Source organism: Arachis hypogaea, chromosome 10 (assembly GCF_003086295.3).
Source record: "Arachis hypogaea cultivar Tifrunner chromosome 10, arahy.Tifrunner.gnm2.J5K5, whole genome shotgun sequence".
Taxonomy (NCBI): domain Eukaryota; kingdom Viridiplantae; phylum Streptophyta; class Magnoliopsida; order Fabales; family Fabaceae; genus Arachis; species Arachis hypogaea.
The window spans coordinates 1,945,472-1,970,397 of record NC_092045.1 but is presented as its reverse complement, the minus strand read 5'-3'; the positions used below and the strand labels follow the sequence as shown (position 1 = coordinate 1,970,397).

Genomic DNA, 24,926 nt, shown 5'->3' with positions numbered 1-24,926 from the left:
ATAACCGATTTGGCTTTCATAACCTTGGTTTTCACCACTAATTTTTCAAATTAAAAATAGATTGATTAATTTTTCCGGTTCCTCTCCAAAACAATCATTTCACATTGATTTAATTTTCCCTTAAATTGTTTCAAAAAAATGAAGCAAGGGAAATTATAAACACTGTAAAAATTAATGTGAAAATAAGATTTTTATATAATTTAATTTCTAAATAAGATTTTTACAGTGTTTAAAAATATAAAACATTTCTAATTTTTTTAAACCGTTTTTGAAATTAAATTAGGCTCACTTAATATTAATATAGTATCAGAATTTATTCAATTTAATGTTATTAGACCATCGTATTAGAAACTGACTTTATAAATGTCAGATATATATTCGGGAGTGGATCCTCTCCAGTGAAAAAAAAACTAGATGGTGTCCAGTGTTCAATCTCACCATTTATTGCTCTCTCTTTCTTATTTAATTTTGGTCTTACTTATAGAATTAAAAGTGAGAAATCATACTTTATTCTCTCAAGTGTTCAAAAAAATGGAGAAAATCCATTTCCTATATATTCCTTACTTCTTAAGTTAACTTTTTGAGTGAGTTAGGTCCAACTAATTCTAAAATAATAACAATTTATATTTAATTTAATGTTATTAGTTTATCTTCTTAAAAATATTCACACTCTAAACAATTAGTTTAGATATAAAAAATTATATTATAAATTAAATCTATTAAAAATAATTTTTTCATAATATTTATATTTATAAAGCATTTTTCACCTTTTAAGTTGGCTTTTAGAGTAACTCTAATAAAATATTTTTTGGGTATTAGTTTTGATTTTTATAGTAACTAAATTGATTTGAAATTTAAACTTGTATTTAATATAATCTTTGAAATAATACTAGTATTAGTAAAAAAATATTATGTTATTTAAAAAAAAGACTAAAATACTATTATTTGTATATTTATTAAATTTATTAAATAAACATTATAAATTTGTAACTTTATTATATAATATTATTAAGTTGAAATAAAATCAAGTATTAGAGTGACGAATTTTACATTAAATTTTAAATTAATTTTTATGATATATAGTCATATAAATATATATGTAGTATTTATTATATAAGATCCAAAATAAAATAAAATTAAAAATCAACGTTAAAAATCTTCTTAATTTTAAGTTAGATCTACTTAATTTTGAGATAGTATGGGCTATGCCTGAACATAAGGGGGACGAGTAGAGGCTTCGGTTCCTTCAGTTTTTTTTTAAAATTAATAGTAATAAGTTATTATGTATGATTTAATTTAAAAAAATATTTAGTATTTAATCTAGTATAAATAAAAGTTCAGTCCAATATAAATATTAATGAATTCTAATATCTAAAAAGTAAGTAACAATATTAAAAAAATCTGAAAAAAATATTATTACTAATATTTTTTAATTAAATAAAAAATTTCAAATTTCATAAAGTGAATTCTTTTTCTTCTTGTGGCCGTCTTTTTTTATTCATTTGGTATTAATTCTCTTTGTTTCAACTGCTACAACTAAGAGATCTTTTTCAACTATAAATATTGTAAAAAATAACTCAGAAATAAAATAAAAGATGAATTTCTTACTAATAGTCTTTTAATTATATTGAAAAAAATTGCTAAAAAATTTGACACAAATTCTATTAACGATAAATTTTATGATACGAGGAATTGACCACTTCGCTAGTAAAAAGTACACACATATTTCTTGTACTTTAAAATATATTCTCTATCGGTATATTTTTGTAATACATCTTATATTATATAATCTTTTACATAATTTTTAATATTATATGTGTTATTGGTCCCTCCATGATAACATTTCTAGATCCGTCATGCCCCTAAGTTATTTTTAGAAGCAAAATAGCAGATATTATTATTTTGTGGCAACCTTTTAAATACAAAAAACATTTTGGGTGACATTTATAAATAGATAAAGTTATTTTGGGGCAGTTCTTGAAATATTTTTGTCAGCTTCGTCGAAAAGTTTTCTCTTTTTTTTTTTGGGTCTCAGATGACATGAAAGTCATCATATAAGAGTGCCTTTTTTGTGTGTGTGTGAATTTTTTGTTTTAATCATTTTCTTGTTTACTCAAGATATTGTAAGCCCAATGGATAATGGATTTGACTTACATTTTGTTTTTGGTATTTCTGTTAGACTTACTTAAAGGATTTAATTTTACCAGAAAAGAAAAAAGAGGTTTCAACTTTCAATAGTTCAAGCCCTACTTATAAAAGTTTTTGGTATTTCTGTTAGACTTACTTAAAGGATTTAATTTCACCAGAAAAGAAAAAAGAGGTTTCAACTTTCAATAGTTCAAGCCCTACTTATAAAACAACATAAACATGTATCTAAAGCTTTAAAGTATCACGTGATCTTTCAATAATATTTTTCACAATTAAAATATGAAGATTTCTGATTTATGAGATGATGATGGTTTTTGAGTATTCTCCCCCAATAAGATCTCCAAAATTGATCCCCCTATTGGGTTGTGTTTCTGGTCCCTCCTGGCTGTAGCACTTGTATTGTTATATTTTTCTGAGAAATGGAATATGTCATTTTCCGTGAACTGGTTGAGCCTTTAACAGTCATAAGAATTAGAATTATTGATTTTATGTTAATGGAACTTGAGTAGTCTACATCACATGCATGTCTCGATTCGCCCTATTATCATAGCTTGCAATCTTGCATCGCCATGGACCACGCAAATTAATTATTAATTTTACAAAACAAGCATGTGATATTTTTGTGGAACGAAAGGTGTCCTATCCTAACATATACATACCTTCTCCTCAACTCATGTATTTTACATGCATACTCTAAACCCCTAAACTCCATGAATGAATTATTAGTACTATCATCATCATTATTCGTATTCCCCCTAAATACAAAATTATATTGATCATAAATAAAAAGCATTTCTATACCTATTTTTGACCTTAAAACTATATATATTGACACATTCCATTTAGGATTGGGTGGGTGCGAGTTTCCTACTAATAGGGTAAGGTATACGTTCTAACCTACTTTACTCGCACCTTCTAATATATTATATAATATATATATATATATATATATATATATATATATATATATATAAAAGTTATGTATGTAATGAAAAAAGTGAATGTTGAACTTACAATAATATAATTTTTTTCTTATAAAAATTTAAAATAACTACTAAACTAGTTGATGATCATATTATTTGTAATTTTATGTTAAATTTCTTTAAAATTTTATTGTTTTTAATTTTAATTTGAACTTAGTTTTTTATTTTTTATTTTATTAATATGTATGATATTTAGAATGGTTGAATTTTATATTTACTTAAAAATTTTTTATTTTTTTGTGCGTAGGGTCAAGTAGAGTAGGGTTTAAAATTTTAGGATGCAGATTGGATTAGGATTGAAAAATTCTCAACCTACAGGTAGGATATGATAGAACTTCAAAAAAACTTTCAATTCGCAAATAAAATTAGGATAGAGTCCAAATTCTACCATATTCTATCCATTATCAATCTTAATTCCAACTTTACAATGCGCTAAGAATAAGAAAATTCTCCTTATAATACAAATATTAAATGTTGAACATACGAAAAAAGGACAATGATCTGTATACTTTGTATCATTTTAGCATTTCTAATTCAATTCCAAAGAACCTTCGCACACACATACACTTAGCTTGTGGCTAAAGCAAATTAATGCGTTCAGGGTTTTATATCCACTTGACTTATTTATTATAGAAGTCTAGAACAGAGCCTTGCTTGCAAGAAAAATGTTGCTTGCTATTCTTTATTGGACCATCTAATTTGGCACGCCAACTGCCAACTCATCTTGTAGCATCCATTACAGCATATTCTTGCTTCTACTTTATGTTCTAATAAATTAAGAATTTAATTTTGATATATTATCAGTGTAAAATCGTTTTATACGTGCATTTAATTACATAACATCACATTAGTAAAAATAACTATTTTTTACCTTAACTGCGCAAATGGTTATCCAAGAGAACAATTGTGATTGTACGACTGTATCAAATACTTTACACTGCATGACTATGTCAAACGTTTTACACTATCTATATATAAAAATTTAATTTATAATTAAAGAATAAAATATACTTTATGCATAAAATCATATCTTCCACTAACATTTTTTCTTTATGACAATTTAAATTATCTATTCTACTCTTAAATTATTCAAACATGCTTAGTTAAATAATAATTTTTGAATTCATTCCACCATGAATTTAAATACTATATAAATCACTAAACATAAAAGTGCTTATCAATTTATTAGTATTATTTTATAACTCTTACTTTCTGAATTTCATAATGAACACAGCATCTCTTCATAAAATCATTACAAATTATAACTTCCCTTTGCAACATGAGACTGAGGCTTATTACCATTATGCAATGGCCTTGAATTAGAGTCAAGATAATGAAGAATTATGACCATAGAAACTGAGCAAGCAAACATGGGAATTGGTCCAAAAAACCAAAGCAGCAAATCAAGAGCAAAATAAAGTGCTCTAAGTCCAACTGACCAAAAATCACTGCCTCTTATAACCGCTATCTCCACGCTACTCACCGGAACAGGACAATCCGGTGTGCTTATGAGATAGTTTGCATGAACAAAGTGCCTTGCTGATTGAATAAAGCATGCAAATGCAAGAAGGAAGCATAGCAACAAGCATATGTACTTGATTGAAATTGTGGTTGGTCTTGTGTCACCATAGATTAGCCTACTTTGGAAGAAGATGTTGGAACTATTAGCAATCCATGCTCCAATGAGAGAACATAGTGTCAACGAGACAGAGGCTAAGAATGTAGCTGCTGTTGTGTTGCTCTGAAGAACAGACAAAGCTGTGCTGACATCCCTTTTGTCTGGCTCAACCTAGACATTAATAAAGTATATAACTTTATGCATTGGTAGAGATGTTTATCAACTAGTTTTATTTTATTAGATATAGAAATCAAAAGGGTATTCAAATTTGAATCAAAATCATGTTAATTAACTTGCCTGCATGATTCTATCAACCCAAATCTTCTTGTCATTGTTCTCAAACCCCATGGCTGTAGTGTGAGGCAGATTTAGATATCTGTAAAGGAGAAAGATGTGATAGGAAAACATGATGAGCAATCCCAATGGGACCAAAATCAAGTCTAGGTACTCCTTGTGGAACATCATTTTGTTGCTTCAATTCCTTCCTAGGAGTCCCTAATTGTGAGGACTGATGGATATTGAGTGGGTTTTAATACTATCATTACCCTTCATTTGTATATAAATTGTATCAAATAAACTAGCTATTAGGTGGAATGCTTGGTCATCTTTAGCATTAAGACATTGGCATTCAATTTGATCCATCAAAGACCAATCACATTTAATAATATGATAACTAATTCAACTTGCTAATCTTATGTATTTTATTAAGAATAGTTAGTATTATTCATGATTGCAGATAAAAACAATATTATTAATTAATAAGTTGCTTTAAAGGTGGGATAAGAAAAAATGGGCAGAAAGAAGATGCACTTGCTTGTATTCTAAAGGCAAAATTTTATGAAGTCATTTTTTCTTTTGCTAAAATTTAGTATTTGTCAAATGAATACGTTCCTTAAAAAGACCATTCTAACTAAGGTACAACAAATGTGATGTTGTCATATTGACTCTTAACTATGGATAAATTGATTCTTAATTATTCATAAAGTTAATTAAGTAATTAGAATATTAATTTTGAATTACTGCTAATAAATTTTTTTGCCGTTTTCGGTATGTTAGTATATATTAATTGTTCAAAGAGAAATGTTAAGGACTAATTTTTTTTAGAATAAAAGATAAATAAGTCTCTGACCTTTTTAGACGCGGATATTTTCGTTTCTTAATATTGAAAAATACATTTAAATCCGTCACCTTATAAAAATACGTGACAATTATACCCCTCCATTGAATTGGGACTCAAAACGGAAACGAAAAATGCTGATCTAGAGGGGTGGAGACTGAACTGTCCATTTTGGTTGATGATGTGGATGGGAAACAAATTGGTCCTTATACTTCAAAACAACGCCATAACAATTTGTTTTAGGATAATAATAATAATAATTAATTAATTTGTATGCCATTCATAAGGTTTTTTTCCTTTTTAGCTTCACAAAATTCATGGCGCCATCATCAACAAGAAGAAGAACAAAGAAGCGTACCAGTGCTTAAGAGCGGAATTGCGCGGAGACAAGATTTGAAGTGCAGAAGCGGTGTCTAGAAGATGGCAATCTTGCTTGTTGGAGGAAATTGATGTTGCATTGACATGGTGTTAACATTTAAGAGCATAGAAGGAGAAGAGAAAGAGATGGCTAATTTTGAAGAAGACGAAGAGAAACAATAAGAAAAAGTGTTATTAGGGATGGGAGAGATCTGAATCATGTTCGAGAATATGTTGTTGCAGCTAATTGAAGAAGAAGAGGAAGAAGAAGAAGAGGAGGAAGATCTCATGTTATGTTGAAGGGGTGCACCACCATAACTGTTATAACATGGAGCAGGCAAGATAGGTGACGGCGACGGCAGCGGTAGCGGTGGTTCTTCAAAGTAAGAGGAGGAAGAAGTAGGAGGCATGTGGAGTTGGTGAAGGAAAAGATCTCTCATAGTTGAGAATGGATCTCCAAAGTAGCAGGCGGGGTGTCGTTTTCAAGTTGCTGTTGCCAGTGATACGACGAGGGTGGTTCATTGGAAGCGGTGGTAGCACCGCCATATGGTCCTCCACGGAGTATACAAAAAGACCAATTTGTCCATTAACAATTTGTTCTCCATCCACATCATTAATAACCAAAACAGACAGTTCAGTCCACGCATCCAGGTCAGCATTCTCCGTTACCGTTTTGAGTCCCGATTCGATGGAGGGGTATAATTGTCACGCGTTTTATAAGGTGAGGGATTTAAATATATTTTTCAATCTTGAGAGACGAAAATGTCCGCATTTAAAAAGGTCAGGGACCTATTTGTTTTTTACTCTATTTTTTATTAATATTATCCTTATGTCACGGCCTTAGACATACTCCAATGCTACCGTGCCGGCACTCGGACTTACTCAACTTCTTGAGTTAAAGACCAAGTTAGCCTAACTCTCAATATTTAGAAAGAAAGCTAAGAACACAAGAGAACCCAAGAGAAATGAAGTTTTGGTGAAAAGAAGACTTTATTACTCAAGTGCTTATTACAAATTACTCACACATGGCTCATACACTCAAACTCTAACTCTAACTCTCACCTCCTATTTATAGCCATTCACCTCCTTAATGGATGGTTAGGATTAAATCTAATCAAGGGTTCAGATTAATCATCATAAACCTTCATTACAAATATCTATCCTACCATAACTTTCTAAATACTTCTAAATTATTCTATACTACTTTTTATACTTCTATATACATCAAGACTCTTCTATATTACTCTATGTCCTTCCAGAGTCTTCTAGAACCTTCTAGGGTATTCCGGGTCCTTTTAGGACATTCTAGAACATTTCAAAACCATCTAGAACATTCTCAAGCACTCCAGAAAATTATACAAACATTGTTAAATCTAATCTTCTAAAATTTATCGTGACATTCTCTCCCACCTAATGCATAGATGTCCTCGTCGCGTTCTATTCATGATAGCGCTCTAGGTGTTCTTGGAATTGTCACAGATCTTCACGAGCTTCCCAGCTAGTTTCGGTTATCGGGAGTCATTTCCACTTGATCAAGTATTGGATACTTGGTGGTACTCCTCTTCGTCGCACGATGCGATTAGTTAAGATCTCTTCGATTTCTTTATCAAAGGATCTAATCACCACAGGCTAAGCATTACTCGAGTCACCTCTACTCGGTTCATCTTGGTCTTTATGATATGGTTTAAGCATACTCACATGGAAAACCGGGTGGATCTTCATAGAGAGAGGGAGTTGTACTTTGTAAGCAACCTCCCCAACACGTCCAATGATCTCAAATGACCCTTCGTATTTGCGGATTAAGCCCTTATGAACCTTGCGAAAGGTTTTGAATTATTGTGGAAGAAGTTTAATCATTACATTGTCTCCCACTTGATAGCTTGCATGCCTCATCTTCTTATATGTCCATTTCTTCATCCTCTTTGCAGCTTTGTCGAGGTAAGAACGACTGACATCAGCTTGTTCTTTTCATGACTTAATCATATGATAAGCTCCTGGGCTCTTCCCTAAGTAAGAGGAAGAAAGAGAGTGAGGTGTAAGCGGCTGTTGTCCTGTCACAATCTTGAACAGACTCTTTCCTGTAGACTCACTCCTTTGCAGATTGTATGAAAACTAAGCAATGTCTATAAGTTTTGTCCAATCCTTCTTATTAGCGCTTACGAAATGCCTCAAGTAACACTCAAGTAAGGCATTTACTCTCTCAGTCTGTCCATCGATTTGAAGATGGAAGCTTGTTGAGAAATGAAGCTCCGACCCAAGGAGTTTGAATAGCTCTGTCCATAGTCGTCCTATGAAGCGTGGATCTCGATCACTAATGATGCTCTTAGGCAATCCCTAGTACTTCACCACATTCTTGAAGAATAGTCGTGCTGCTTCTTCTACAATGTAGTAAGTAAGGGTAGGTATAAAAGTAGCATACTTAAAAAATCGATCCACTACCACGAGAATAGATCCAAACCCCTCAAACTTCGGTAAAGCAGAGATGAAATCTAGAAAGACACTTTTCCACGATCGCTCTAATGGAGGCAGAGGTTCCAACAATCCATTTGATGTTTTGTTTTCAATCTTATCTTGTTGGAACACAAGACAAGTATTCACATAATTCTCCACTTCATCTCTCATTTGAAGCCAATAATAGGAAGATTCAATAAGTGTCAAGGTTCTTCATTGGCCTTGATGACCAGCCCATTTGGTGTCGTGGCATTCCTTTACTAGCTTTCTTCTTAGATTTTTCCACTTAGGGACATATAGTCTTCTCCCTTTGGTGTAGAGAAGGTCGTCTTCTAGCCAAAATCTTTTGGTCTTACCTTCTCTAGCAACCTCCATCAATTTCTTGGATAATGGATCATGATGCAACCCTTATTTGATGATATGCACAATATCTCCTTCGACCATAGAAATGGCTGCCAACTCAGCCTTGTGACTCAGCGCATCTGCTACCACATTAGTCTTGCCTGACTTGTATTCAAATTTGAAATCAAACTTAGCTAAGAAATCTTGCCACCTAGATTGTTTGGAGCTTAGCTTCTTCTAAGTTTGGAAGTAGCTTGTAGCCACGTTGTTTGTCTTGCCGATGAAGTGTGAACAAAGCAAGTAGTGATGCCAAGTTCTCAGACAATGCACTACCGCGGTCATCTCCTTCTCTTGAACAGTGTATATCGCCTCTTTGTATCATTCAACTTGTGACTCTCAAAGGCAATAGGGTGTCATTCTTGCATCAGAACCCCTCCAATAGCATAGTTAGAAGCATCAGTGTGGACTTCAAACACTTTTGAGTACTCGAGTAGTGCTAGTACTGGTCCTTCTGTGATAGTAGCTTTCAACTCATCGAAGGCCTTTTGACACTCCTTTGACCATTCCCAAGAGTGATTCTTTTTTAGAAGATCAGTTAATGGTGCAGCCTTAGTGGAGTATTCTTTGATAAACCTCTGATAGTAATTAGCCAACCCAAGGAATGACCTTAATTCAGATACCTTGTTTGGCGGCTCCCACTCTTTGATAGTCTTCACCTTTCCTTGATCCATGCAGAGAGTTCCATCTTTAATGATGTGTCCCAAGAAGTGGACTTCGTCCCTTGCAAAGGAACAGTTTTCTTTCTTCACATATAGGTTATTCTCTCGCAAGATCTTAAAACACGGTTCGTAAGTATTCTACATGTTTCTCCAAAGTATTGCTATAGACAACAATATCATCCAAGTATACCACTGCAAACCAATCAAGGTAAGGTTGAAAGATCTCGTTCATCAAGGTATAGAAGGTCGCAGGAGCATTGGTCAAGCCAAAAGGCATCACCAACCACTCATACGATCCATATCTTGTGACACACGTGATCTTAGACTCATCACCATCAGCAATCCTTATTTGGTGATATCCTGACCTCAAATCCAGTTTTGAAAACCACTTGTCTTTACCAAGTTGATCAAACAAATTGGCTATCAAAGAAATATGGTATTTGTTCTTGATGGTTACCTTGTTAAGTGCTCGATAGTCGATACATAGTCTCAACGAACGCTCATGCTTCTTTTGGAGCAAGACTGGTGCACTATAAGGTGCCTTTGATGGTCGGATGAACCCAGCATCTAGCAAATTCTTGAGTTACTTCTTCATCTCCTCAAGTTCTGGCGGTGCCATCCTATAAGGTGTTGAGACAGGCGACTTTACTTCTGACTCCAATTCAATCTTGTGGTCCACCTTTCTCCTAGGTGGTAGTTGTTTTTGGCAACTCGAGAGGAATCACATCCTTATTTTCTTCAAAGACTTCTTTGATTTCAGGAGGAACGTCTTCTCTTTCAGATGTTGACTCCCCTTGAACCCTTTCTTGAGTTGCATAGCAGAAAGCATGTGTAGTCCTCCAGCTTTAGAGACCGTAGGGACCATGCATGGAGACCCTTTCTCTATGACACATACTATGTCGTAGTATAGCATAGGTATTATATTTGTATTCCTTTACAAATCAAGTCTGATGATTATTTTAAAATCGTGCATGGGTGCTACTAAGAAATCCACAAGGCCCTTCTAAGAACCAAGAGTCATCTCAACCCCTTTTGTTACTCCCTTAAAGGGTTCACCCTTGGTATTCACGGATTTTGAACCAACCATTCTTTTTGGTGATCTTCAACCCAAGCCTCTTTGCTCCATCAGACGTGATGAAATTGTGTGTAGCACCAGTGTCGATCATAGCCATGATATGTTTTTCATTGATAAAGGCTTTGACGTACATCAAGCCTTTCTTTTTTGTGATGCCTGCTTCTTTGCCTTTCACAGCATTCATGAGTTGGATATATCCAACACACTCAGTTACTTGAGTTTGAGTCTCTCGTTCCTCGGTAATAGATGCCAGAGTCCCTAGCTTAGGACAGTCCTTCATTTGGTGTGGTCCCTTACACACGAAGCATCATCCTTTGGGCACAAAAGCCTTCTTCTTTTCCTCGTACTCTTTCTTTGAAGAGTATTTTTCTTCTTTCTTGGTTGAGAAACTCTTTTCCTTGTCTCCCACACCTTTAATAGAACTAGGCTTGGAGGAAGACTTGGGTTTAGAGTCTCCCCTATGATACTCAGTAAGTGATTCGGCCACCACGATGGCCTCATCGGCATCCTTAACATTCCTTCTTTGTAGTTCTTGTTTTGCCTAAGGTTGGAATCCATCAATAAAGAAGAACAATGCATCCTCTGATACTAAGTTGGGGATTTGAAGCGTAAGAGTAGTGAACTCCCTTACGTAATCGTTAATCGTACTCTTGTGCTTTAACTCCCTCAACTTCTTCCTTGCTTCATAAACCACATTCTCAGGGAAGAATTGTCTTTTCAACTCCCTTTTGAAATCTTTCCATGTGGCTATATTGCAAGTACCCTTCTCTATATCTACGCATTTTCTCCTCTACCACAAAGTAGCATTATCAGAAAGGTAGAGAACTGCAGTGTGTACCTTTATTGCTTCTTCGACCACCCCTTGACCTTCGAAGTACCTCTCTCTTTGCCATAGGAAGTTCTCCACCTCTCGAGCATCCCTCACGTCCTTGAACTCCTTTGGCTTAGGGAGATCAATCTTTGTCGTCTTCCTTATAATGGTTGCTCAAGATTTTGCTTCTTCGAACAAAACTCAAACTTCCTCAAATAGCTTCAAGAAATTCTCAAGATTTTCTTCGATTTGGAGCATGCTTTCTTTGAAAGCATCTAGTTCTCCCAACACGTGAGTCTTGAGGGTTTCCTTATCATGTTCTATCCTTTGGAAGCGCTCATCCACAGAGGATAGAATATTCTCCAACATAGAAACTCTCTCTTCTAAGAAGTTATAGTCCTTACCTCTAGGCTCACTTGAAGAACGGGCCTTCTTGCCTCCCCATTGAGAAGGAATAGCATTCTTTCCCCTTTGAGATTCAATATGCTCTATGGTTACACTAGAAGCCATACCCACAAACCACTTGTGCTCTCTCTTGAACCTTGCTTTGATACTGAATTGTCACGACTTTGGACACACTCCAACGCTATCATGCTGGCACTCGGACTTACTCAACTTCTTGAGTTAAGACCAAGTCTGCCTAACCCTCTATTTAGCAAGAAAGCTACGAACATAAGAGAACACAAATGAAATGAAGCTTTGGTGAAAAGAACACTTTATTACTCAAGTATTTGTTACAAATGATTCACACACTTAAACTCTAACTCTCACCTCCTATTTATAGCCATCTACCTCCTTAATGGATGGTTAGGATTAAATCTAATCAACGGTTCAGATTAATCATCCAGAACCTTCATTACAAATATCTATCCTACCATAACTTTCTAAATACTTATAGATTATTCCATACTACTTTTTATACTTCTATATACATCAAGACTCTTCTAGATTACTCTATGTCCTTCCAGAGTCTTCTAAAACCTTTTAGGGTATTCCAGGACCTTCTAAGACATTCTAGAACGTTCTGGAACCATCTAGAACATTCTCAAACACTCCAAAAAACTATACAAACACCGTGAAATCTAACCTTCTAAAATTTACCGTGACACTTCGCTAATATTTTGGGTCCATATTTTTTTGTTTTAATTATTCTATTAGTCCTTATAGTTTTACTAAATTTTAATTAGGTCTCTATATTTTTTTCTTTTCAATTGGATTCTTATACTGCTTTTAATTTATTAATTAGTCTTTTTCATATTAAAAAGGTTAAAATTAACAGAATCTTTCTCCCAAAATATATGTGATCAAAGATCTAGGTGTATTTTTAATTCTGAACACCTTCAATTTGCGAAAAAAATATTCAACTAACTCTAACATTTTTTACAATAGATAGGACCTAATTATAAAATTAAAAAAATGTATAGACCCAATTGAAAAGAAAAAAAAAGTATAAAGACCTAATTGCAAAGTTAGTAAAACTATAAGACGAACATAATAATTAAACTTATTTTTTTATAATATTAAAATTTATATAGCTGACTAAATATTAATAAAAAATTTTTTTTTTTGTTGATAATGTAATATACTAATATTACTCTTGTTCAAAATATTTGAATAGGTAAAAATCATTTAATGTTAAAGATGCAGTAAAACTCAAAAAATATTTTTATTGTAGTGACAATTACAAAACTTTGTGCCATTATATACCATTAATATTAAGTATACAATTGTACTCCCTTTATTTTCTTAAGTAGTCGTCCACTCAAACAAAGTGGTATATTGGAGCTAAGATACCTCGCATTTAATTATATAGGAATACAATGAAGATAATTGAAGACAAAAAGAAGGAACTATATATATGCACAAGGTTGTTGCACAAAAACACAGGCTGTTTGAACTTTGAAGCTTATTATAAGTTTGTTTAATGTTATTACAACAGGCTCCCAATATAAACTGCTATTGTATGCTTGTTCTAAAGCAGAGGCATTGATCGTTAACAGAAATATGACTAAGATTTAACTCCTAACAAAATAAAGCAATGTATAGATCAATATCTCTGCCTTTTATTATTCAAGGATAAACTTCAATGAGTGACCTCATACCAAATATGGGTGTTATCTTGTAGTGACTGAATCCAGCTTCCAAGAAGAGCTTCTTCCATTCTTTTTCTTCCCTCTCTTTTCCAGTGACCACACTCATCATTAGCAGATCAAAGAGGAGCTTTGATTCTGTCAATTCACGCTTATCATTCTTCTCATTGATCACTATGTCTATGATTATTACTTTCCCTTCCTTACCTTTGCTTGAAATAGCTTCTCTACACTTCTTCAGTACCTTAATGCAATCTTCATCACTATAAGCATGCAAAACTAACTGCGACATGAATATTAATCATACTTTAGCTAAAAAAGAAATATTAATCATACAAAAGATGAACAATTTGAATTTTGATTTTTGCATACCTTAAGAAGAATTGCATCAGCTGAAGGAATAGATTGAAACATGTCACCTCCAACAAATTTCAAGTTATTGCAATCTTGTGAATTTTCAACAACGTGTGGAAGATCAAGTACTATGCATTGCAAATGAGGCAGAGATTCAGAAAGCAACCTAGCCACGGCGCCTTTTCCGCCGCCAACATCAACCAATAAACTCATCCCCTCAAAAACAGGCTTGCAATCTTTGATCACCAAATTCATCATTCCAGAATCACTGATCATTGCTTCATTGAAGAGGCCATTAAACTCTTGGTTTTGGCTTAAATAGTCCCAAAAGCTTTTGCCATGTGCAGTGTGAAAGGGTGTAGGTTCATTTGTGTGGAACCATTCTGCCAAGAACTCAGGAGGGTGAAGTATAGCAGGATGAAACATTGCTTGAACAAAAGGAGAGAGAGTTGGGACAGTGTCTTTGAGGAGGAGCCTTGAGGAAGGTGTAAGATCATACCCCATTATTTCTTCTTCTTCTTCTTCTTTTCCACCATCAATCTTGGTTGTAACAAAGAATCCAGAATGCACCAAGAACCGCATGAGCCTATACACATATCCGGATTTGTTAGGGTCAATTTGAAGTGCCAAGACCAACTCATTAAGTGTAATGGGTTGACCATGCTTGTGGATTATGTCTGGTATTCCCAAATGAACTGCACTTTTGAGGCACATAGACCCAATGAAATGGTATGTATAGCTGTATAAATGGGATTGAGCTTGAAACAACTCTTCAGCACTCTGCATTTGTTTCATCTCCATGCTTTCTTTTGCTTATGATCAATGGTCCTTTCTTGTTTTGACAAACGAAACCACTACTGAGATGTTCTAAGGAGGTCAGAAGTGGTTAATTTATGCTATTTGATGAATCATGTGAAGTCTTATAAAATAGTAAAATCTAAAGTTCTATTGGGTTAGTTGCATAGTTGACCAGTAGTTCTTTTTCCCTTTATTTTCCCCTATTATTTTTGGCCCCCTCTTCTTGACTTGGACTCACTCTTAATTGATATGACATTTTGGCTTCGGATGCAACTTGCAAGTGGATAGAGATGACTTTTGTGCTTCGGTAGTTGATTGCAGAGAGAGGACATGACATCAATCATTATTATAATACAGCAATATGGTATCACCAACAGTGAGTTGGTTTTGTCAGCATTGAGGTTTTTTTTTTTTTTTTTTTGGGGGGACAGGGCAGCATTGAGCATTTGAGCATTCTCCCTAGTGTGTATGGAGATCTTTTTCTTTTCAGTGATGGGCTACCGCACCTTTTTGGGCGTCTCATATTCAAGGTTTTACAGAGATTTGAGAATGTGCTGGGCTTGTTCGGTGAAAGAGGAAAGATGTGACAAGAGGAATAGAACAGTGACAAACCAAGTCAAGATCAATTAAAACTTAATGTCAGATCTTTTGAGAGGAGAACGAGAAATAGAGTAGCATTAGAAGTTTAGACAAATTTTGCACACTCAGCCACTCAGGTAATGGTCTGTATGAATCAAGTTAAGGTTAACCTAACTTAGGAAACATGAACCACAAATAACATATCAATGAAGAAAATTGCCTTAATACCAGCTTTCAAAAGTCTTTACAAAGCAAATATCTTGAATTAGTTTTCCAGAATACCTTACATGCATTTATTGGCTACTTCTATTGACAACAATTCAAAGAAACCAGCACTACAATATATATATAAACCAAAACATATATATTTAGTGTGTTAAATACTGGCTAGTTGATCTTCGTGATACAAATACAGGCCAAGACCAAACCGGGCGCAAGCTTTGCAGAAAGCAATTTCCTCAGCTGCTGCAACTGCATCGCCAATGTGGCCATCACTTGGTGACACTGTCCCAGTTGCCTCACGATGTGCCTGTTATTGTTTATAAACAGAAATTGAATGCAGCTTAGACACTATAGAAGATGTTACCAAATGCACAGCTAATGTAGAAGGGAAATACTCAAATTTTATATCAGGTAAAGAGACTGCCTACACAGATGCATTCAAAACAAGGCAGCTACACTAAATACTGATCAAAAGACCTTGCTTTTTACTTCGGAAGGACAATAACAGATAGGCTCCAAATTACACTCTAAATGTATGAAATGTTTGTAATATAAAGGAGTAGTATCTTTTTGCTAGTACAATCTTAACCTGATAAACTAAATAGCATAACCAGCAACCTGTTAACCTGATAAATAACATAGCCATTTACAATTTTACATTATTAAGCTGTTCATTTCTACAGATATACATTCTTCTAGAAAATAACCTATACCCTAATAGGGGCTTGAAAAGTATAATAAAAACATGATCAGACATATTCTGAACCCCTCAATCCATAAAGTAACAGAACTAAGACGAAGTGAGTGAAATCACAAAGACATGCACAAGATTATTGATTCCACACACTTAGCACTATGGCAATTCCTTTTGCTATTATGACTCATAGCATTGTACAGTGCATTCTTTGTTCAAGGGTACTCATCTCTGATCTCTTCATTCCTAATGAACAACAGTATCTCATAATCCCGGATCCTGTTGCAACTTGCCACCAGCAAGTAGCAACCTTAATGGAAAATTGAGACAAATTAAACAACATACAACAAGCTTAGAGGTTACTAAATCCCTAAACATTATAAAAAGAAAACATGAATAGCTATTAACAGAATTTAAAAAAAAAAAAGAGTAGATAATGGAAGAATCAACCCACCTCTCCATCAGATCCTCTCACAGTAACGCGATAAACCACAGTAACACTGCCATTGTCAGAGAATATGACATCACGTATCTCGCCACACCATCCTGCAATGTAAACATGAGTGAGTTAACTTTAAAAGTTTACATTTTGATTAGAGAGATCAAATTACTGAGTTTGCAAAAACATGAAGAAACCTGGAGCATAGAAGCTTAACATCCTATTAGCATGATACCTTGCAAAGAGATAGCACAAGTTAAATTAATTAGATAAAAATATTAATAACAAATACTCAAAGACAAACAGAATTTGTTTTTTGCCATCACCTTTAATCATCAATAAGATTCTTTCCAGTAATCTATATACTTACTTTTAACCCGTCCTTTTAAATATTAATAACTAACTGCTAATTAAAAATAATAAATTTTAATGATGCTCTAATCTTCTTATTAATAGTAATAATAGAAAAAAAAGGAAGATTAGGTAGGGAAGTAGGTTCACCTACCACGGGATTAGCGTTGGATCGCGATCGTGAGGTTTGACGATATTCTCCGGGATTCTCTTGTTGAGGTCTCTGAGAATCTCGGCGAGAGGGCGAGCCAGCGAGTTCGTGAGAGGGAACGTGGTTTCCAGGGGAACAACGTAGTTCGAATTAGGGACACCTCCTCCTTTCTTGGTCTTTCCGCCGCCGTCACTGCTGCTGCTGCTGCTGCTGTTGCTGCCGTTGGTGTTGCTCCGTTCGACGGCGCACACCACAAGGGGCAATGCAGTCCTCTTGATTCTCGTCCTCCAGCGATCTGTTAGTGTAACTGAAGCGGAATTAGGGGTTGTGGTTCTGTTAACGGCGTTGAATGATGATGATGAACAGGCAGGGATTGCATTAGTGGTGGGGGTGATGGCGAAACCCATGATTGCGTCTCTCTCTCCCAGATTTGATTTGAGATTGATTTTGAAGAAGGGGAAACTATATTGACTTTCTTGCAGTGTGTAGGTAGAGGTAAAAGTAGACGCCCATCAACTAATTACACAATTAATTCTAGTTAATTATTCCTCCCGTAACAACGTCATTTTAATGCTCTTTATTATTATTGTTATTAACAACGTTAATATTCTAAACGGAGTTACTCCTTTCGTGGAACGCCGTCCCGTTGACTAGTTTCGTTTTCATAGAGCAAAATTCTCATTTGTTTTGCTAACACAATTCTTTTTGTTAGAAAACATGGTTGTTTAATTTGGAATTTAGGATGTGTACCCCATGAAAATAAAAATGTAATTTTTCATTTTTATTATATTTGAGTCTTATTGAAATAATTTAAAACCAACTGTCTTACCGAAACTTATAATTAAAGTTTATTTAAGTAATAATATAATTTGGAAGTTGGCGAACGGTGAACGGAGGTTCGTATCTGCGCAACTGCGGAAGTTGGAACTTGGAAAATGTCCATTCAGTCCTTTTTTTGATAAAAATATAAAACTTTCAATAAAAGCCCAACAAGTTAGACTTATATGGCCCAAACGTTATGTTTGGCCCAATCCAAAGTAGGCTTCGTTTAAGAACACAAAAAAAAAGGTAGCCTTCGTTTTGGTTAACGTTGGGAAACACCGAAAGAAACCTCAATTGTGTCAGAAATGGCTACAGTGGCAAGCACCTCACTGTTCACCCCTCTTGTTCCCCTTCTCCCAAGCACCAAATTCTCTCCAACAACACTGCACCTCGCCAACACAACCACCAAAGACTCCAACTTTGCCATCACCTGTTCTTCTTCTTCTTCCAACGGCATTTTCCACACTGAGCAAGAATTGCTTGAAGCCATTGCCGACTATGACGGCAACGACCTCCCCTGCCTCAGGACCTATGAGAATGACCTCGCCCAGCTCACCCTCCTTGGAACCGTCGATTTCAACCAGGCCTTAACTGCGGCCGCCGCTGACGGCGGCGAAGTCGCCGACGAGCATGTCAACGCCGACATGGATGCCATGGTCGTCGAAACCATGAATCCTGGTCCTTCCGGAGAGAGAAGCACTGTCTCTACCCGATTGGTTAGTTCAATTCAATTTCCCTTGTTTAAACGAAACTCTGTTAATAGCAACAACAATGAGTATTATATTTTTGGGGTGTGGTTATGTTCAACAAAATGCTCAAATTCCACTGAAAAATGTAACTATATAGGTTTCATTGCTTAATAGTTAATGTTTTTCTTGTATCTAAGTTGCTTGGTAAAGTGAAAGTGTTGGAGCTGAAAACATGGTATGCTTTGTATTGATGGAACAATGATATTAACATATTAAAGGAGTGTTTATGTATTGCATTTGTGTATATTGAACCATGCACTAGGTCTGACTGGAATTTTAGGATGCCTTTGGTGGTCTGTTTTGGAACCATTTTGGTGTTAAGTATGTTGCTAATTTCTAGATGAAACTTATAGAAATGCAATTTGAGGTTTAGATCTTTAAAGCCTGTTTGTCTTGACAGTTCTTACCTGCTAAGAAAGTTAAAGAAAAGGCGGCTAAGCTCAAGAAGACTATCTCGAGAGATATTTTTTCTAGCAATGCATCCAGAGATATACTTGCTATGACCTTTAGGCAAGTGGTTCTGCAGCAGCTTTGGAACTTTGAGCTGATTGTCTTTGAACCAGGAGAAGAACGGAACATGGGGGATCTTGAAGCCCCGAGAGAGGTATGTTGCTTACCTTTACTTTCTTTTGAAAATGAGATTTTATTTTCTCCATTATTTTTTGTAAATTGTAATGGCATATTAAAATGTCTGTCCTGCAGGTGGCCCTGATACTGATACATTCAGTTGTTTTTATGCATTTCATATAAGCAGGTTTCTGCATCTTTTGCCCTTGGCTCATCTGATGAATCTCTTATCTCCAAGCTTGCAGAAGCTGTTTGCATTGCTGCTCTTCAAAACACTCAACAAGAATTTCTAAATAATCTAAATGGTGGTAATAGAAGCAGTTTCTTTCGCTGGTTTAAGAAGTCTAAAAGGATACAATCAAATGATTCTTCGGTCTTCTTGTACAAATTATTTGAAGATGAGATAGTTGAAAATGCCAGGAGTCTTTTGGATAAATATAATTTAATGAAGGATAGTGATAAGCCTTTGAAAACAAAATCAATGCATCGCTGGTGGAAGCCATCGTTTTACGAGAAATTAGAAAAAATTGGCGGTTCTCATTTCGGTGCTTGGGCAAGCGAGTATGTACCTACATATCGGTTAGAGATTGATGCCAATATAATGGGAGATGCAAAAATTCATGGCTGGAAGAAGTCTGCAGATAATAGGTGGGAAGCTCTTTTGACCCACTCTCAAATGGTACTTTATCTTTACCTTTTGCATTGAATGCCTTTTGGAGTTTTGGCGGTGGAATTAATTTTTTTGTTCTCAATTTTCTGTTTTACCTTTTGCATTGAATGCCTTTTGGAGTTTTAATGGTGAAATTTATTTTTTTGTTCTCAGTTTTATGTTAAATAAATATTAGGAAGAGAACATGGTAAGACACTGGGGGTCAATGTTCTTGTTCATGAGTATTGGGTGGCCTCATTGCTTCTAGTTGCTAAAGTGTCAAATGATACTCTTACTTTACTACATAAGAAGGGGCAATTGAGCACACTAATCAGTGATTAACTTGACCAAAGAAAAGTAATATTTTTCTTTTGTGTTAAATAATTCATGCAAAACCATTAAAACACAATTATGACTTCCTCTAAATTTTCTGGTTAAAAATATTATAGTGCAAACCCAGTCAGGAAGAAAAAAGATGATCAGGAAAGCAAACTAACAAAAACGTGCAAAGTGTAAGGGACTAAGGGTTGATAAAATATTAATGAAGACTGAGGGTGAGGCTGAGAAACAACCTGGAGAGTTACAGACAACTTTCTAAACAGATCAGGCTCTTAACCCAATGATAATGTGTATGGCTGTTTGTTAACTTCAATTATGATGGCTTTATGTTTATATATATACATGATTTTAATTATTGATTATTGAACATATTGCTGCATAGGCTTACCTGAAATTATGTGACAACTATGTTATCAATATCATGTATACAATTGATGTTCATTTTGCTCCAAATTTCACAATATTGCAGGTTCGATTGGCAGAAGTGCTAGATATGTATTATGTGGATCCTTATTCATTAGTTGATAAGCAATTATCCTGTAGTGTGGCAGCCAATGTTGCCAGTGTGTCTAATAAGAAGGTAGTCAAGTGTCTGTTTCTGTTGCTTGAAGAGTAATATTTTCATCTTATATTTCCTTCATATGACTCCACTGAGGTAGCACTTACCTGTTTTTTTTATCATTTTAATTGGTAGGGGGGCTTGTCTTTATCAAAACTGTTGTCAGTCTCCCTTGCAAGTGGTATATTTCTTTTTGCAGTCACTGCTCTGGGTCAATTATGTTTGCCTCATTTGTTCAAGGAAAAGAAACACCTTGTAGATCATAGATCTCTGCCATCATCTGAAATCAATGTTGTAATGCATGGCAGTTCGGATGCAACAAAGGTACGCAGTTTATTCTTTCCCCCCCTTCTATGATTTGCTTATTATGTAGAAAATATTCAGAAACAATTTATATGCTCAATTTATGTGTTGTTTGGGAATGCAGATTTCATTTTCTTGTTCATTTCAATTTATAAACTCAATTTTCTTGCTATCTGCAAACAACAATGAATGCTATTAGAATGGTATTAGAAAAAGGCTTGTCATATTAAATGGTACTAGAATCAACAAGTCTAGCATTGAACTGTCTGAATTCTGCCACTTTCTTGTCATTGTTGAGTTTGCTTGCTATACTGTGACAGTGACTGGTGCAAAGGTTATATGTGAGGAACTTACCTTTGGGGGTAGGAAAATCATGATCTGGTTAGCAGATCCAAAGCTATAGAACTTGGGGGTAGGTATTTTGTCGAAATGGAATGGCCTTACCTTACTGTTTTTTTTTTTTAAATAAACAAAAGTTGCATCAGTGGTGAATATTTACAAATAAAAAAAATATGTCATAAGCTTTAGCTTTTAATCTGCATATTTTTACCCTTTGTAATTCTTCCTCAGCCACATCATGTTCCATGGCTGTTTTCTTGTGTTCGTGCTAGCATATCTGTATTGTTTGTTTTCGTGTTTCCATACCTTTAACTTCTGTCTGAAAAGTGCTTCTTTTTGTTGGCTATATTTGCATGGATAGTTGGAAGATTTTTGCACATTAGCTGTTGAAAAGGTAAAGGATGCTCTTGGGTGGTCCGGTGACATTAGGAAGGAAGATGGTATTGGCGTCTATATTGGAAAATTGCCGCCCTACTTGAGAAGAGGTGAAGGCGATGCTACTCTCGATACCACTCTAGATAACTTAGATGCAGATGTAGTAGAGTCCATGGAGGACATTGATAGTTACCAGGTACTCCAGATCCTCAGAATATTCTAAATAACCTTGCCTTCTCTTTGGTGCATCTTTAAAGTTAACAGCTGACTTGTCATGAGAACTTCAATTTCATGAGCCTCCATAATGCGGGGTAAAAACTGCATTCATGTGACGCGTCATGTTTGATCTGTGTTTATCAACCTGGTCCGGATGCACGACAATGGTATCTGGAAACTCTTAATAGTACATTTGATTCTGTCCTTGACCTTGCAATTGCTTGAAAATCAGGTGGTTTTCTCTAGCGACGGAAGCGTAATTGGTTTTCAACCTTTAAGTCGGGTGGCCGTCTTTCGATGGGCTGCTAATCCTCTAACGAGGGAGCTATACGGAGGGAAAAAGTTTTCACCGAGTAAGTTCTAGTTGCTTTTTAGAACACAATTAGAAGGCTTACCAAATGTGCTAACTCTTTCACATGGATTTTTTCAAGCAGGTATTATTGAACGAGGTCTCAAGTTCTCCCTTCCAAGAAATGTTTTCGTTGTAGAGTTGTTAATGTCAGTGAATCCGGATGCTTATTTTGCTGTAGCTAGGCCATTTCGGTGATTAATATTAATAGCAATACTTCCTAATATGCTGGTTTTACTTATAAACAGCAATGATGCACAATTTTATTCAATAGATTTTGTGAGAAGTTGAAAACGTCCTTCCCCAGCTTTGCCCTATTGTTTGAAAAGTATTGATGTTATTGACCAACACGTTCTGTTTATAAATTTGAAGTGAGTAGATTTAAAGTTGACTTCTTGTATTGTTACCTCATTTGATCAAACATATACTTATTCAATGGGGCAGTATGAAAGAGTTTCTTTTTAATAATTAAGTATATCCTTAAGAATAGAATTCTGTCAAGGGAACGAGAATCAATATGAAGAAAGTATAAAGTAGAAAGCACTCCTACCTGATTATAGAATTGCCGGGAGATAGCACTCACGAACTACATGACTCTCTAAACCGTTGGCAATTTTTAGAATGAGAAGAGCATGAAGCCATATTCTAATATCACTTTCTCTCTTTCAATTTAGTCCACACTCTTTGATCTCTATTCTACATAACTTGGCAGAAGTATCACATTCTTGGCCTCGATTCCTTCTGGCAACAATGGGCACCACTTCGTTTCATGTTGCAGTGTATCCATGGTTTGCCTTAGGCCATCTTACATCATACCTTCACATATCCAACAAACTTGCTGAGAGAGGCAACAGGATTTCATTTCTAATGCCTAGAAATACCATACCCAAATTGGAACATTTCAATCTCTACCCAGATCTCATCTCCTTCATTCCGATAACCATACCAGATGTCGATGGCCTCCCTCCTGGGTCTGAAACAACTGCAGACCTTCCTTTTTCATTGTATTCCCTTCTCATGGCAGCAATGGACCTCACGGAGCCTGCCATTGAAAATTTTCTCAGAGAGCTTAGACCCCATATGGTATTCTTTGATTTCACATATTGGTTACCTGCATTGGCATCCCAGTTAGGCATTAAGGCTGTCAATTACTGCACAACTAGCCCTGCCGTTGTAGGATATGTTATAAGCCCAGAAAGAAAACTCCATGAAAAGTCACTAACAGAAACTGATTTATTACACCCTCCACCAAGCTTTCCTGCATCAGCCATGCGGCTACAACCTTATGAAGCAAGGGATGTAGCTGCTATCACTATAAAGAGTCACGGCAAAGGCATTTCATTTATGGAGCGCCAAATTATATCTTTCACCAGCTGTGATGCTGTCATTTTCAAAACTTGCAGAGAAATGGATGGTCCTTATTGTGATTATCTTGAAAGGCAAATGAGAAAGCAGGTGTTTATGGCAGGACCAGTTTTGCCATACCCACCAATATCCAATTTAGAAGAAAAATGGGTGACTTGGCTAGGAAGTTTCAAACCGAAAACAGTGATTTTCTGCGCTTTTGGAAGTGAATGCATTTTGAGTAGCTACCTATTTGAGGAACTGTTATGGGGTTTTGAACTAACAGGAATGCCTTTTCTAGCTGCCTTAAGACCCCCGACCGGAGCAGAAACAGTGAAGTCAGCTTTGCCTGAAGGATTTATTGAGAGAACAAAAGGAAGAGGGGTGGTTTATGGAGATTGGGTTCAACAGCAATTGATCTTGCACCACCCATCCGTGGGTTGTTTCGTAACTCATTGTGGTTCTGGATCATTAACAGAGGCCATGGTAAATGAGTGCCAAATGGTACTGCTCCCTCACGCAGGAGATCAATTTATTAATGCAAGAATAATGAGTGAAGAATTGAAAGTAGGAGTAGAGGTTAAGAAAAGTGCAGATGATGGACTATTTACTAGGCAAGCTGTGTGCAAGGCTGTGATAACTGTAATGGACACTAATAATGAAGTGGGACAAGTTGTGAGAAAGAACCATGGCAAATGGAGGGAGTTCCTACTCAGCAAGGGGCTCGAAAACTATTACTTGGATGATTTGGTTCAGAAGCTGCATAGTCTGCTCAAGTCTTGATTTAGACATTATTAAAAATATTGAAAGCCACTAGATGAATAAATAGCATTTACATATGAGCTGGGAATACATATAATGGGTAATCACAAAAATGAATGTGATTCTTTGGGGTGTAAGTTGAATATGACTAGATACTAGATAGTAGACTAAAATCAGATTCTTCTGTTAAGAATTTTATCCCGTGCCATAAATATCATAACATTCTACATATCTCATATCCCAATTATTGGATA

The 24,926-nt window shown here is 35.3% G+C and overlaps 6 protein-coding genes across 7 annotated transcripts; 2 read left to right on the top strand and 4 right to left on the bottom strand.

Annotated features, from left to right (window-relative positions):
• Positions 1 to 4,290: 4,290 nt before the first annotated feature.
• Positions 4,291 to 5,354, bottom strand: LOC112714528 (uncharacterized). The gene is made up of 2 exons (XM_025766143.3): positions 5,047 to 5,354; positions 4,291 to 4,920 (listed from the first exon to the last, which is right to left on the bottom strand). Exons 1-2 carry the CDS (start codon positions 5,212 to 5,214, stop codon positions 4,384 to 4,386), a joined length of 705 nt encoding a protein of 234 aa, XP_025621928.1. The 5' UTR covers positions 5,215 to 5,354; the 3' UTR covers positions 4,291 to 4,383.
• A 4,075-nt stretch (positions 5,355 to 9,429) lies between these two features.
• Positions 9,430 to 9,747, bottom strand: LOC140175943 (uncharacterized mitochondrial protein AtMg00860-like). The gene has a single exon (XM_072205714.1). The coding sequence runs from the start codon at positions 9,745 to 9,747 to the stop codon at positions 9,430 to 9,432; it is 318 nt and encodes a 105-aa protein (XP_072061815.1).
• A 3,763-nt stretch (positions 9,748 to 13,510) lies between these two features.
• LOC112714524 (trans-resveratrol di-O-methyltransferase) lies at positions 13,511 to 15,565 on the bottom strand. Its single transcript, XM_025766139.3, has 2 exons — positions 14,084 to 15,565; positions 13,511 to 13,994 (listed from the first exon to the last, which is right to left on the bottom strand). Exons 1-2 carry the CDS (start codon positions 14,864 to 14,866, stop codon positions 13,692 to 13,694), a joined length of 1,086 nt encoding a protein of 361 aa, XP_025621924.1. The 5' UTR covers positions 14,867 to 15,565; the 3' UTR covers positions 13,511 to 13,691.
• Positions 15,566 to 15,643: 78 nt separating this feature from the next.
• Positions 15,644 to 17,706, bottom strand: LOC112714525 (DNA repair RAD52-like protein 2, chloroplastic). Its single transcript, XM_025766140.2, has 4 exons — positions 17,303 to 17,706; positions 16,995 to 17,032; positions 16,813 to 16,904; positions 15,644 to 15,971 (listed from the first exon to the last, which is right to left on the bottom strand). The coding sequence occupies exons 1-4, from the start codon at positions 17,704 to 17,706 to the stop codon at positions 15,819 to 15,821; spliced, it is 687 nt and encodes a 228-aa protein (XP_025621925.1). The 3' UTR covers positions 15,644 to 15,818.
• A 216-nt stretch (positions 17,707 to 17,922) lies between these two features.
• On the top strand, positions 17,923 to 22,957 carry LOC112714522 (uncharacterized). Of its 2 annotated transcripts, none has more exons than XM_025766137.3 (8): positions 17,923 to 18,837; positions 19,271 to 19,474; positions 19,625 to 20,116; positions 20,895 to 21,005; positions 21,120 to 21,308; positions 21,988 to 22,197; positions 22,450 to 22,570; positions 22,652 to 22,957. In XM_025766137.3, exons 1-8 carry the CDS (start codon positions 18,427 to 18,429, stop codon positions 22,762 to 22,764), a joined length of 1,851 nt encoding a protein of 616 aa, XP_025621922.1. In that variant the 5' UTR covers positions 17,923 to 18,426; the 3' UTR covers positions 22,765 to 22,957. The 2 variants fall into 2 exon arrangements, with proteins under 2 accessions (XP_025621922.1, XP_072060512.1); XM_072204411.1 differs by having other exon boundaries at positions 18,320 to 18,837; positions 19,676 to 20,116.
• Positions 22,958 to 23,197: 240 nt separating this feature from the next.
• LOC112714523 (cyanidin 3-O-galactoside 2''-O-xylosyltransferase FGGT1-like) lies at positions 23,198 to 24,908 on the top strand. Its single transcript, XM_025766138.3, has one exon. The coding sequence runs from the start codon at positions 23,317 to 23,319 to the stop codon at positions 24,691 to 24,693; it is 1,377 nt and encodes a 458-aa protein (XP_025621923.1). The 5' UTR covers positions 23,198 to 23,316; the 3' UTR covers positions 24,694 to 24,908.
• The last annotated feature ends 18 nt before the right edge of the window (positions 24,909 to 24,926 follow it).

Bases quoted from the DNA above. Each gene is read 5' to 3' on its own strand.
- LOC112714528 (XM_025766143.3), bottom strand. From the start codon at position 5,214: ATGATGTTCCACAAGGAGTACCTAGACTTGATTTTGGTCCCATTGGGA. The intron at 4,921-5,046 runs GCAAGTTAATTA...ATTAATGTCTAG, and splicing joins GGGTTGATAGAATCATGCAG to GTTGAGCCAGACAAAAGGGA.
- LOC140175943 (XM_072205714.1), bottom strand. From the start codon at position 9,747: ATGGATCAAGGAAAGGTGAAGACTATCAAAGAGTGGGAGCCGCCAAAC.
- LOC112714524 (XM_025766139.3), bottom strand. From the start codon at position 14,866: ATGGAGATGAAACAAATGCAGAGTGCTGAAGAGTTGTTTCAAGCTCAA. The intron at 13,995-14,083 runs GTATGCAAAAAT...TTCATGTCGCAG, and splicing joins CTGATGCAATTCTTCTTAAG to TTAGTTTTGCATGCTTATAG.
- LOC112714525 (XM_025766140.2), bottom strand. From the start codon at position 17,706: ATGGGTTTCGCCATCACCCCCACCACTAATGCAATCCCTGCCTGTTCA. The intron at 16,905-16,994 runs GTTTCTTCATGT...TTTACATTGCAG, and splicing joins GTTAAGCTTCTATGCTCCAG to GATGGTGTGGCGAGATACGT. The intron at 15,972-16,812 runs GTGGGTTGATTC...AAACAATAACAG, and splicing joins TGAGAGGATCTGATGGAGAG to GCACATCGTGAGGCAACTGG.
- LOC112714522 (XM_025766137.3), top strand. From the start codon at position 18,427: ATGGCTACAGTGGCAAGCACCTCACTGTTCACCCCTCTTGTTCCCCTT. The intron at 18,838-19,270 runs GTTAGTTCAATT...TTGTCTTGACAG, and splicing joins GCACTGTCTCTACCCGATTG to TTCTTACCTGCTAAGAAAGT. The intron at 21,309-21,987 runs GTACGCAGTTTA...TTGCATGGATAG, and splicing joins GCAGTTCGGATGCAACAAAG to TTGGAAGATTTTTGCACATT.
- LOC112714523 (XM_025766138.3), top strand. From the start codon at position 23,317: ATGGGCACCACTTCGTTTCATGTTGCAGTGTATCCATGGTTTGCCTTA.